General features: G+C 40.7%; 1 protein-coding gene across 3 annotated transcripts in view; it reads left to right on the top strand.

The window, feature by feature from the left end:
* DPAGT1 (dolichyl-phosphate N-acetylglucosaminephosphotransferase 1) overlaps window positions 1-12,077 on the top strand; it is a 55,242-nt gene extending 43,165 nt beyond the window's left edge. For all 3 annotated transcript variants that reach the window (XM_069224817.1, XM_069224819.1, XM_069224818.1), the window contains one exon: window positions 5,733-12,077. In XM_069224817.1, coding sequence (XP_069080918.1) covers window positions 5,733-5,798 — 66 coding nt within the window. In that variant the 3' untranslated portion in view covers window positions 5,799-12,077. The remainder of the gene's footprint in view (window positions 1-5,732) is intronic.
* The last annotated feature ends 1,613 nt before the right edge of the window (window positions 12,078-13,690 follow it).

The raw sequence follows: 13,690 nt of genomic DNA, 5'->3' as shown, positions 1-13,690 counted from the left end.
ATACTGAACACTTACTTCAGAATGTGGGGAACGCCACAAATAGATCTATTTGCAACAAAAGAAAACTCAAAATGCCAAAACTTCGCATCCAGGTACCCAGAACATCAGTCTCAGGGCAATGCACTATGATTAAACTGGTCAGGGATATTTGCGTACGCTTTTCCCCCTCTCCCACTTCTTCAATATCTAGTAAACAAGTTGAGTCAAAACAAACTCAAACTCATACTAATAGCACCAACATGGGCAAGGCAACCTTGGTACACAACACTACTAGACCTTTCAGTAGTACCTCATATCAAACTGCCAAACAGACCAGATCTGTTAACACAACACAAACAACAGATCAGACATCCAAATCCAGCATCGCTGAATCTAGCAATTTGGCTCCTGAAATCCTAGAATTCGGGCACTTAGACCTCACACAGGAATGTATGGAGGTCATAAAACAGGCTAGAAAACCTACCACTAGACACTGTTATGCAAATAAGTGGAAAAGATTTGTTTATTACTGCCATAATAATCAAATTCAACCTTTACACGCATCTGCAAAAGAAATAGTAGGATACTTACTACATTTGCAAAAATCTAACCTAGCTTTCTCTTCCATTAAAATACATCTTATGGCAATTTCTGCTTACCTACAAATTACGCACTCAATTTCATTGGTTAGGATACCAGTCATAAAGGCGTTTATGGAAGGCCTAAAGAGAATTATACCACCAAGAACACCACCAGTTCCTTCATGGAACCTCAACATTGTCCTAACACGACTCATGGGTCCACCTTTTGAGCCCATGCACTCTTGTGAAATGCAATACTTAACGTGGAAAGTTGCATTTTTAATTGCCATCACATCTCTAAGAAGAGTGAGTGAAATTCAAGCATTTACCATTCAAGAACCATTTATTCAAATACACAAAAATACAGTTGTTCTACGGACCAATCCTAAATTTTTACCAAAGGTAATCTCACCGTTCCACTTAAATCAAACGGTAGAATTACCAGTGTTCTTCCCACAGCCAGATTCTGTAGCCGAAAGAGCACTACATACATTAGACATCAAAAGAGCACTAATGTACTACATCGACAGAACAAAACTAATTCGAAATTCGAAAGACAAAACAACTATTTATCGCCTTTCAAAAACCTCATACAGGAAATCCAATTTCAAAACAAGGCATTGCTAGATGGATAGTTAAGTGCATTCAAACCTGCTATCTTAAAGCTAAAAGAGAACTGCCTATTACACCAAAGGCACACTCAACCAGAAAGAAAGGTGCTACCATGGCCTTTCTAGGAAATATTCCAATGAACGAAATATGTAAGGCAGCAACATGGTCTACGCCTCATACATTTACCAAGCACTACTGTGTAGATGTGCTAACTGCACAACAAGCAACAGTAGGTCAAGCTGTATTAAGAACATTATTTCAAACTACTTCAACTCCTACAGGCTGAACCACCGCTTTTGGGGAGATAACTGCTTACTAGTCTATGCACAGCATGTGTATCTGCAGCTACACATGCCATCGAACGGAAAATGTCAGTTACCCAGTGTACATCTGTTCGTGGCATTAGTCGCTGCAGATTCACATGCGCCCACCCGCCTCCCCGGGAGCCTGTAGCCGTTTAGAAGTAGATCTTAAACATTTGTACATTTGTAAATATATTACTTAGAACTTTATTATGTACATACGCATTCACTCCATTGCATGGGCACTATTACTAGCATACACAACTCCTACCTCACCCTCTGCGGGCAAAACAATCTAAGATGGAGTCGACGCCCATGCGCAATGGAGTCGAAATGGGAGGAGTCCCACGGTCTCGTGACTCGAAAAGACTTCTTCGAAGAAAAACAACTTGTAACACTCCGAGCCCAACACCAGATGGCGGGATGTGCACAGCATGTGAATCTGCAGCGACTAATGCCACGAACAGATGTACACTGGGTAAGTGACATTTTCCATATATATATTTTTTTTCATGATATGTCTTATATGCAGTCATGAACACCAAACACAAATGTTGTAATGATATTAGGTTATGGTGGTGCTGCTGGCATTCTCACCTGTGACCTGGAAATTTGCAAACATTTTAAAACTGCCAAACTCCTATATTCCAGATTAGGGAATAGCAGAAAGATAGTGGCTTTCTTCTAATTGTACATAGACAGCATCCCAATAGCATGCTGCAGAGGAATATATGTAGATGTAAGTGTCCATACACTGCAATGTCAGCTGTTCCTTAACTGTAATAGGGAAGGCAAGACATAGCTTGTTTCAGTACTCAATTAACCAAGGGAACTTGCCTTTAATTTGGTCAGTGCATGCTAACTTCTTTCCAAACGTATTAATTGATTTGGGGTAACCTTGAAAGCTTCCGTTTTGTAACCTCTTCTGCCCTAGACTACTTTCCAAACTCTGCAGTCATCCCTAAAGCGCTTAGCAAATTCACGTGGTATCCAAATATAACTGGGCTTTGAAAGAGGGCCAGATTTGTCAATGACATCATTTTGCAGGCACCTACTACCCTGTTGGGGTCTCTTAGCGCTGCCTTTATGCTATCTAACCAAATGGGTAGATGCATTGTTATATGTGAGCCTGGAAGTAAATGAGTGACAGGCACAAGAGGCAAGCTTAATTTTGAGTATTTGTGGTCTAATCTCATCACTATGACAAAAATTGCAGACAAAATTAATTTATTAATTTTGCAGTAAGATAGATTGGTACTTGTTGATTAACACGTTTGTAAGCGAGGCACAGGATTTTAAAGATAAAACGGTCCTGGACCAGAGGGTATTGTTGTTATTGACATGCCTTTTAAATATGGTCTCTACTGCTGAGGCCAACATAATACATACTGCAGTATTCTGAGCTCCTTGAAGTCTATTAGAAATTGTCTTTGATAGGCATGAGAGCATTGCAATAATCCATGTGAGACTTGACAGTAGAGCCCATCACCAGGGCTCTTTTTTAGACAGTAAAGGAAGGCTAGGAATAGGCCAGTTGATACTGAAAAGCATCTTTAGTGACTGCATCAGTTTCAGGTTTTAGGGAGGCCTCAGCGCATAGGTTAATCTAAGACCATGAGGCCTCCTAATAACTCAGGCTTTTGATCTTGGTTGATAAGGCAAGTTTGTAGTCCAAAAATGATAGATATCATTAAATATTGCAGGACAGTTCTGTTACCAAAACAATCTCCCCAGTTATAGTTTGGTTCAATTGATGGTATTTTTATGACGTACATTATTGCATGTACTGAGCTGAAGATCAGTATTTTGTGTAAATTTGGGGGTCATCCACATAGGACTTTTATATAGCCTCTGAGGATCCCCGTATCGTACTGCAGTTGGTTGAGAGAGGAAGGGCCTCAAAATCATCAGTTTTTGGGGGTTAGATAATAAATTGTGAAATTTGGATGCCACCCTCAACACCGTGGATAGGCAAAAGAATTGCATTCTCCACAGTGCAGAAGGTGGCCAACAGCTGCAGCATGGATGCAGCACTTTTATCCAGGAAGTGAAGGCTATTACCCCAAAAGCATGGCAGGACAGATTCATTATTATGGGCTAGTCTGAATTCAGATTGATGAGAATTAGGATATTGATATGTATGGCTCTGTTGGAGAGTCACTACTGTACATAACTAGTCCCTAAATCCAGTAATTCACTGTGATGTAACAACAGTTAACAAAATATTTTGGTACTTCATAATGGGAATTTCAGGGCTGCTCTGACAGATCTCTCTGAGATTCTGTCAGAGTAGCCATGAAAAGCAGGGAATATAACTTCTGAAGGAGAGTGAAAAGCCAGGTATGTTTTATTCTTTTACATTTGGGACAGGGAGGAGAGGCCATATTTACTATGGCTGTCCCATTACTCCCCTGCCCCTGTTTAGCAGTTGAAAGCAGGGGCAAGATGATTTTGGGGGCCATGATTAACGAAAAAATATAGATGGGTAACAAATGAATTATGAGGTTTTTCATCTCATGGTTCTGAGTGACAGCATAGACAAATTGAGCTTCTCTCTGTCACACAAATCCCCTCGGTGAAAAAAGTTCCTGTAATTTACAGTTAACCATCTATAATCTTCCAAAAGATGTTGACGCTGGGAATTGATTGCACCCTCAAGAACGTTAGCCACCGCAGGTAAAGTAGCTATGAGGCAAAATTGGCAGCATCGCCCAGAGAGCTGAGGGGTATTGAATCCTCCTTCAGGATTTCGATGTATAAGTAAATTAACTATAAGTTAGTATTGCTGGAGCAATGCATTGTGATTGTTATTTCAGAAGTCAGGTTGGAGCTGTGTCACATAAAGATTCTGTAGTTTTCAGCTTCCACTTGTTACAGGTTGTAGTACAAATAAGAGCAATTAGGGATTATCAAAATTGCTTTCCGGTAATGATTGGTCTGAATGTTTAGCATTCAAGGTCATAGAGGTTGAATAAAAAAAAAATATGATTGTTACATTCATCTTGAGATAATGTGGCAAAACAAGTGTCGTCTGGATAGGATAGAGTAGGTTGGACCAAATGGTAAAGAGTAGGCAATTTATTACCTGTTTTTTGATCTCACTATGGCACTATAATATTTTTGTGTTTCTAATGGCATTTTCATAATCTTTTAGATACAGTTGATATTTTCTTTCTTTGAAATAAGATACCTGTTTCTTTCCATTTTTTGTTTTGTTTCAATTTTGTTTCGTCAACTTGAGTTCTAAAGAAAACCAACATATCATGTTGTTACCTCACCGAATAGCCTAAAGAATATAATAAGGAACTTCTTCCCATTAATGCTTTCCAGCACATGGTAGCTTTTTAAAGCTTATGCCACATGAAGTCTGGAAATACCGCAAACAAGAACGTCCTAAAACATATCTTCCACCTCTTCACAAAGTGTCTGACCACTAAAAGTTCAAAAGATGATCGTGTCACCTCCATTGTCCCTCAGTGGAATCACATGCCATGTTGAAAGGCTTGCTCTTTGAGAAAAAGGCAGTGTACTGAAACACAAACCTAAAATCTCCAAACAAACACATAAAGTCCATTAGCCTATACTTTTCTTCTGGTTGGCCCACTAAAGCAGAAAATCAAAACTTAAACCTGTGTCTTTTCTAGTTGGCGCATTCCCCGACTAGAGGCTGTTCTGGGACATTTGAAAAGCCTCGTTCCTGTATTAACTTTCAATGAAAATTAAGATCCGTTTCTTAATTTTCTACTGATCAGCGTGTATTGTTGGTGATGAGCATGGAACAAATGGCTCTGCTTTGATAAAAGTCCAGATTCATCTTTGTTTTATATTACAGAAAAGCTCATTTACCTTGTGTGGAAATGTAAAAAGTAAAATATCTCCGCTGGGTCCTACATGCGCCCAGATTGCACAGTAATGCTATAAAGAGGAGATTAAAGTGTGCAGCTGATTTTGTATTTTTGTTTTGAGTGTTAGTGTCTCCTGCACAGTGTTTTCCAAGATTAGTTATCACAGCTAAATGGTAGTCGTGCTTGGGTAAAACAGTAGTGAGCGCAATTTGAAATGAATGTTGAATGGGAGTAAAAGATAATTTGGTTAACTTGTTAGCATCTATTTCTGGTTCTAAATGACAATGAAACAATTATTCACTGTAGAGTGTGAGCTCAGTATTGGACCATTCCTGCATGCAAAATTAGATTGCCTTCTTAACTGTTCATTAATATCCCACCGTGACCGGCTCTCTTTCTTTTTTCCTGTTCAGGTGATGGGCAGTCTGGCTGCATTCTTGATCCGGTACCAACTAGTGCGGCTCTTTTATGATGTATGATTTTGGTGGCACGTCAGAAATGAGGAGTTCTGCATAGTGTATCTGCTCATGGTCCCGCGATCAGCTGAAAGAGGAACAATACCCACGAGAAGGCTCCTGTACACCTAAATGGGCCTTTTACCCATACAATTGCAGAGTCTAGGTTTGGAGGAGACTGCGCATTGGTTCATGTCATCGCTGCTGTGAACTGTTTTTAGCCATCAATGACTTCTTCTGTCCCAGTGAGGGCCAGCTGCAATAATGACATTATTTATAATCTGTCTTCTAGAAAATGCTACTGGGTTCAAGTGCCCTACTATGGGGTAGATAGTCTCAGGGTTGATGAGGGGAACTCACAGTAAAAGAGTACAATACGGCTGTAAAGTAGTAAACATTGTGAACATTTTTGTTTGAAAATATCTTGTCTATTGTACAGTGTTGTAGATTTCAGTTCCTGCATAGTCTGTTCAGGTGGTACAAGAGTCAGTCTTTTAGCATCTGTCCCAGGATGACACACAAGGAGTCACCTTTAATGGAAAGGCTGCCTGCGCCTTCATGGAGATACTACGAGTACTGACTTTTGGTGAGATATGGGTTATTGTTTCTACAGTTATCAAAGCACATCTTCCTGCTCTTAATGGTTTTCCTGGCTGGTGAATGCACTCGCGTAGGTCGCAAAAATGATAAATTCCTTAATCTGGTGAAAATGCAACCATTGAACACATACAGATTGGTATGGTAAAGATGCAAGTGGTGAATCCCCCGGTTCAACGTTTTTAAACATTTGCCCTCTGTGGACCCCTAATAAATCACCACCTGAAGCTGATAACACAGGCCTAAACAATTTCAATAGTTTGACTCTGAAAACAATACACAAACCTACAGAAACAAGTACGCACCCAACAAATTATTATTTATTTAATTTACCAAAATAGAAATGTTAACAGGAAAGTTGCAGCTTTTCATAATTTCGTATTATTTCTAAGGGATAAACCAATGTGCTAGACATTAACAGTATCACTGTCTTTTGCTCCTAATGTGTGCTGTCCTTATGTCAGTGCCTGACAGCGTTTGGGTTAAGTCCAGCAATGTGCCATTCTGTGTGCTGTACTTGCTCTGCTTCCACAGCTCAAGCTAAGGATCCCAACTTAATTAGTCTCCAATTTCAAATTCCTCCACATTTACAGAGCATTGTAAAATGTTTCATTTTACATTTTGCTTTCTAATGCATATATACTTCATTAATTTATTATTATTTAATTTTCTACAGGCAAACACCCACCATCAGTGTGGTTTGTGGGCCCCAGGTGTTGTGGCGAACCAATAATTGGAGACAAGGGCTGAAAAAAAAAATCTGTCAACTGAGAAAGAAGGCTTCTGAGGTCCTGAATTCCAATTCTGTATGGCTCTACTGCTGCAATGGCGGGGTCTGTGGTTGGCTGAGAGTCATCTAACTGAAACTGGCTAAACGTTTTCCTAGTGATGAAAAGGGGCTTTGTAAACTGTCTTTTTGTCTGGGTTTCCTACCTCTAGAGGTCTCCCCAGTTTAATTCAAAATGCAGTGGGATTGCTAAACAGGAGCTTAAGAATCACAAGAATGGTCAAGCCATATGTGTCAGCAGTACCGCTTAGGGGGTTTCGAACACACCAGCAAATTAACTCATTTAGAAGTAGTATGCCTTATGCCAATAAGAGATTTATTTCATGAAGGGAAGGTAGCAAACTTTCACACTTTGTCGGAAGAGATTAACAAAAGCTTTGTGGGAGCCGTGGAGTATAATGATAGAGGAATCTCAAACCCAACCTGTTATATATACTTTGCACACAATGGGTGAAAGGTGCAGATTAATCACCTGGTTGCACAAGGCACTGTTATAACCAACGGGAGCATCATTACAGTCACTGAATGGAGGGTTGGGAAGTAGACCTGGGCTAAAGAGTTTAGTTAGAAGGATTGAGGCAAGATGCTCTGCTATCCTTAAAAAGTCTCTTGCAACGCCTTATTCAAATGTATACAGTTTATTATTCTCCACACAGCATACTTGACACTTCATAACACTAATACAATTTACCCTGGCCAACAGTGGAGTCTCTCAGATGCCATGACGCAAAGGCTGATTTCAAACATATGATGTGGGATGCCCAAATAAGTGCCTTCTGGAAAGATGTCACTGATGGTCTAGCTTAGTTCCCCAGCTAAACCAACCTCTTTAAAACAGGGCTGTACTGGGGACATTTCAGCTCCCTAAGAAGGAAAAAGTAGCAGACAAATCTATTGACTTAGCACTGCTACTTTCACACTACATTAGCATGGAAGGATGCTAAACTGTCCCCACCATAAAAATGGAAGAAGCCCCTGGTTTACTGTGCTAAAAACTATAGCTTGCATATGGAGGAGCAGAAAGGGCTCAATATAGTAGCAATGGCATGACCTACTGTTGGTAGTGCAAAGCAACGACAAAACTAGTGATAAGCCCCCATGAATAAATACTACATTAATAATACCTAATCCACTGATGATCTTGCGGAGCTTAATATGGCCTGGCTAACCATGTACTACAGCTGTAACCATGTCTCTGGAAAAGATGATCATTGTATATGGTTAGTGGAGACAATCCAGGGGAAAGAGTAACATTTCAGAATGTCCTGAAATTCGACTGTGTCATTTCTAAAAAGGTTCTTGAGAAATGCTTTGCATCCAAGGAGGCTGGTGATTTCTATGCACAGATTCATTTGGGTGGTTGGGAGTATCTAATGTTCGTTAGACGTTTTGGTATCTCTGGCTTAACCTACAGAGGGTAGGCTCATAGCTTTCTTCCTTATCTTAATTCAGCAAAAACGTAATAAAGTTGTTTAAAGGTTGTGTGAAGAGATTTAGATGTTTAGCTGCTTGATCTGCAACACTTTGCGGTTTTGTATCTCAGAAGGCAACCCTATCAAGTGTCTTTATATTAAAAAAGGTAGACCTAGTTGATGAAGAGATAAGATCTCCCAGAATCAAAGCTGGTTAGAAAGCAAAACAGGGAAGTCCTTTGTTACAACAAGATCTGGCATTAATTGTCAGGTGTGGCCTTCCCTAAAGAAGGATGCCATAGGAAAGCCACACATGAACTGAGAAAGAATTATGGGCTCAACAGTAATTCAAATGCAGAGAAGAAATAGCTGCTATAGAGGGAGAGTATCCCCAGAACAACAATTTTGGAGGGTTGATACCATTAAATTTTAGCTGGATCCCGTACACCCCACACCTATTGGCAAGAAAGCCAGTATTTATTGTGGGAGTTTGGGGTTATTTGTTGGAACATTCAGTTATAATCATCATCCTTAATGGTGATAGTTTGGTTCACCTAAACCAGCTGGAGTGAAACGAACGATTCTCATTAGCAGAGCTATAGATGCTCTGCTATCCTTAAAAAGTCTCTTGCAACGCCTTATTCAAATGTATACAGTTTATTATTCTCCACACAGCATACTTGACACTTCATAACACTAATACAATTTACCCTGGCCAACAGTGGAGTCTCTCAGATGCCATGACGCAAAGGCTGATTTCAAACATATGATGTGGGATGCCCAAATAAGTGCCTTCTGGAAAGATGTCACTGATGATCTAGCTTAGTTCACCAGCTAAACCAACCTCTTTAAAACAGGGCTGTATACTGGGGACATTTCAGCTCCCTAAGAAGGAAAAAGTAGCAGACAAAGCAAGAATTTGAAAAATTGGCAAGAAAGCCAGTATTTATTGTGGGAGTTTGGGGTTATTTGTTGGAACATTCAGTTATAATCATCATCCTTAATGGTGATAGGTTGGTTCACCTAAACTAGCTGGAGTGAAACGAACGATGCTCATCAGCAGAGCTATAGAAAAAGCATGTAGTAAAATTTTCTATGAACTCTAAAAAGAAATGTGTAACGCAGTGCCAGCCACTACTTTAGAGTTTACAATCTTTTGAAAAGCAGTAGCAGTAACTAAGCACGTTTAAAGTGTGCTGCAGCCAGCTTCTGTGCCTCAAAACAGTAACGTAGCAGGGCGACAAGTGCATCTTACAAAAGACCATCCTAACTGGAGTATGACGAAAGTTGAAACAATCTTTAACAACCAATACAGGGTTCCCCATTCAACTCTAACTGCTGTGAATGAAGTGTACTTGCAAGTGGGCAAAGACTTCAAAGTAGATACAGCAACATTATTACATTTCAAAAGAAAAGTCAAGAAAAAGCTAATAATGGAATAAAACCAAGAACCAGTGAGCAGGAACTTCATAGATCTAGACATCTCCAAACACCTTAGAGAGCTTGTACCCCCTTTCTGCAATGCCTGTGGGATGTTTTCACTGCTGGTTGGGTTCAGAACATCTCTTCTGCAGCAAAGAGTTAAATAGTCTAATATGGAAGCATAGAACATGTGCACCTGGAGGCTTTCTACTCAACACACCTTTGCATATTTGTGCAAAAAATAACTTGTAGGCATGTTTAACCTTTCAGATTTTGGTGTGGTTTCCCCCGTCTTTTTGCTTCTGACCTCATGTTTTTGATGTGTGCTGAATTTTGTTTTTGCTGTCTGTAGGACTCTGGGCACTTTACCACTCCTGACCAGTGCTAAAGCGCAAGTGCTCCCTGTCTAAATTGTATTGGTGATTGGTTTATCCATGATTGGCATATTTGATTTATTAGTAAGTCCCTAGTAAAGTGCACTATATTTGCTCAGGGCCTGTAAGCCAAATGCTACTAGTGGACCCGCAGTACTGATTGTGCCACCCACATGAGTAGCCCTGTAAACATGTCTCAGACCTGCCACTGAAATTTCTGTGTGGGCAGTTTTAAACTGCCACTTCGACCTGGCAAGTGCACCCACTTCCCTTTTACTACATGTATGTCACCCCTAAAGTAGGCCCAATACAGTTCCATGGGCTGGGTGCAGAGTATTTAAAAGGTAGGACATGTTTTGGTGTGTTTTACATGCCCTGGTTGTGAAATGCTGTAAGGACTATCTCCCCTATAGTGTAACATGGGGATTTACCTTGAAATAGCTTTTAAGTGTAATTTCCCATTGGGAGCAGATGGAGATATGGAGTTTGGGGTCTCTGGACTCACAATTTGAAAATACAACTTTGTGTGAGGTTGGTTTTGAATTGTAAGTTTGAAAATGGGCATTTTCTTGCTTAACTGTGTGTGCCTCTGCTTGTCTGTGGAATACACGTCAGGGTCAAGATGACAGTTGGGATGTGTGTGTGTTCATTTTAGAAAGTCACACAAAAGGAGCTGAGGTGTGCCCTGCTTTTCCTGATGGGTCTTCATGAGCTAGAGTGGTGGGAGGAGCTGACACTTGCACCCGAATAGGGCTGTGTATGTCCACACACAAAGCAGTCTCCAGCCCCCTGGAATGTGTATGGAGCCAAGGCAGGGACTTGTGCACTACAAAAACTTCTCTTTGAAGTTTGCCTACTTCAAAGACAAAAATGGGTATAAGTACTGGACCTTAGACACAACAGAGATAGAACACTTCTGGACTGGGGACATTCTGACAGGAAGAACTGGATGCTGTAGGAGGGACTGCCTGTTGCTTTGTTGTGCTGTCCTGGGAATGAAAGGACTGGACTTTGCTTTCTACATTCTGCTATCCAATGTTCTCCAGGGGCTTGAACTGAGCTTGCATCCTATTAAGAAGTCTCAGGGACATCAAAGACTTTATCTACTAATACCTGGGCTCTTCTGCGGAGTCCTGACTTGCCAAGTGGTGCCAATTCCAGTCCCTAGGCCCCTGGAAGTATAAGCTGCTGACCTGAAAGAGAAAATCCATGCACCGACATCCTGCTCCTAAAAAAATCAGTGCAGCATCTGTTTCACTGTGGCTCCTTCTACACAGTGTGTACGGTTTTTCCACACATCGTCCTTGGGTGTCAATTTCTCATGAACCCCGCACTGCAGCAAGGGACTGAGGCTCTGTTTCCGGAAATCAACACATCACCTCTCCTGCGAGGAAAGAATCGATGCATCACCTCCCCTGCCAGTAAGGAGCTGACACAGTGCCTCCCCTGCGAGGAAAGAATTGACGCATCACCTCTCCTGCTCAGTAAGGAACCGACGCATCGCTTTGCTTTTTTGGCGAATCACCTCCCCTGTGGCCTGCATCTTCTTTGTTTTTGACACATTGCAGGTACTTTGTGTTAATAATATACAACCATTGATTACAATTGACTAAGGCTCATTTAAACCTTTAAAAAGTTATATCTTGTGTATGTTGGATTTTTGTCATTTTGATCTTGTTTTACTCAGATAAATATCGGCTAGTTTTCTAAACTGGTGTGGAGTACTTTTGTTTTCACTGTTTGTGTGTGTGTACAGAAATACTTTACACAGATAAGCCTCAATGCTTATGGGGGCCCAAGGGGGTCAGCAGGGGTTAACCTAGCTGTGTGACTCCCTTACCCTGACTAGAGTGAGAGTACCTACTTGGACAGGGTGCAAGCCACTGCCAGCTAGAGACCCCATTTCTAACAGTATATTTATCTGAGATGGAAAAAGGTAATTACTAACTTCTATGGGAAAAACATAGATAGGAAAGTGGCATCATGGAGCTGTAAACCTCTATGTGATGAAAGCCTTGACTGTACCAATGTTCACACATGCACCACTCCTGGATGACTGCATGCACCTGGACAAACAGATTTCAGCAGCAGAACTTAACTTAAATGATGGTCAACTGAAGTCACAGAGATTTCCGTATGTTGCTGTTGAATACGGCCTGGAGATAGCCTAGCTACATGTGGTCAGACACATTTCATTCAAGGCACTCTACATACCCATGGGCCAATCTTCCTTTAACTCAAACTTTGCACTTAGCATCAACAGAAATCAGGATGCCCTCTTCCTGGCCATCCATTCTTTAACGCTGCTGGCAATCAAAAATATCCACTATGACCTCGAATTCTGGAGAGTGGTACCATAAGTTGGGTAATATTGGTTATTAACAATTCTTATAAACATCAGATGTGTAGTTGAGTTGCTACATAAAAATGTTTTTTGCTATTATTAGAACATTGGAATGCTGAGAGCTCCATTGGAGTGGCTGCAGGCTTATAATGCCCAGTATAATACTTCTGTTCCAACATTCCAATTTTTGTCTTTCTGTTTGTCCCTTTAGAACATTCTACCCTTAATGAGCCTTTCTGACTCAGGCTATACCTGCTGTTAAGGGTACTCACCCTCGTTATAGGCCCATGCCGTCAGATTCAAGGCTTTTAACAACCAATATAGCCCTCGGTAGCCAGCTATAATTCTATATTATTGTTATTAAAGATCTTGCTCTTTCCAAAGAAATCACCCACACAAGCACAGGTCATAGATGAAAATGCCACCTATCTGAAAGAAAACCTCAGACTGCCTTAGAAGCTTCAGCATCATTTCATGTTCACCCCAACTAAAGGTTTGCCGTAAAATTAACCTCTTCCATGACACCCAATGCCTCCTACCTGGCCACACTATAAGCCCACACTCTTCCAAACGTACAAAAAAAGGTTTTGTCCTCTTACACAAAGATAGAGAAGGAGCTTTGGGGCCACAACAGTGGTGTGAAGCATTACACAACTTAATTTGCCTGGTGTAGGTCAGGTGAAAAATTCCTGTATGTTTCTTTCCATCTAAGCATCTGCAAAAGTAGCCGCTATTGTTAGGGATGGAGATATAGAAGATGCAAGATCTTTCTCCTGTAACATAATAGTGAAAACGAATGTCATGGACTGTGTTAATATCCAACTAGTTTCCAAGATGCGGTTTGAACACTGAATTGTGACAGAACTAAAAACAAGCTAAGGCAAGGCCAATAGGTCTGGCTTTGACAGGCTGATGCAATGGTTACATTTTTATTGCAAGTATGTGCCACAACTATAAAAAGATACTGTACCTCCAACATC

The sequence above is a fragment of the Pleurodeles waltl genome, chromosome 3_1, assembly GCF_031143425.1.
Source record: "Pleurodeles waltl isolate 20211129_DDA chromosome 3_1, aPleWal1.hap1.20221129, whole genome shotgun sequence".
Lineage (NCBI taxonomy): Eukaryota > Metazoa > Chordata > Amphibia > Caudata > Salamandridae > Pleurodeles > Pleurodeles waltl.
The sequence above is the reverse complement of the archived record's forward strand: the minus strand, read 5'-3'. Positions and strand labels throughout refer to the sequence as shown.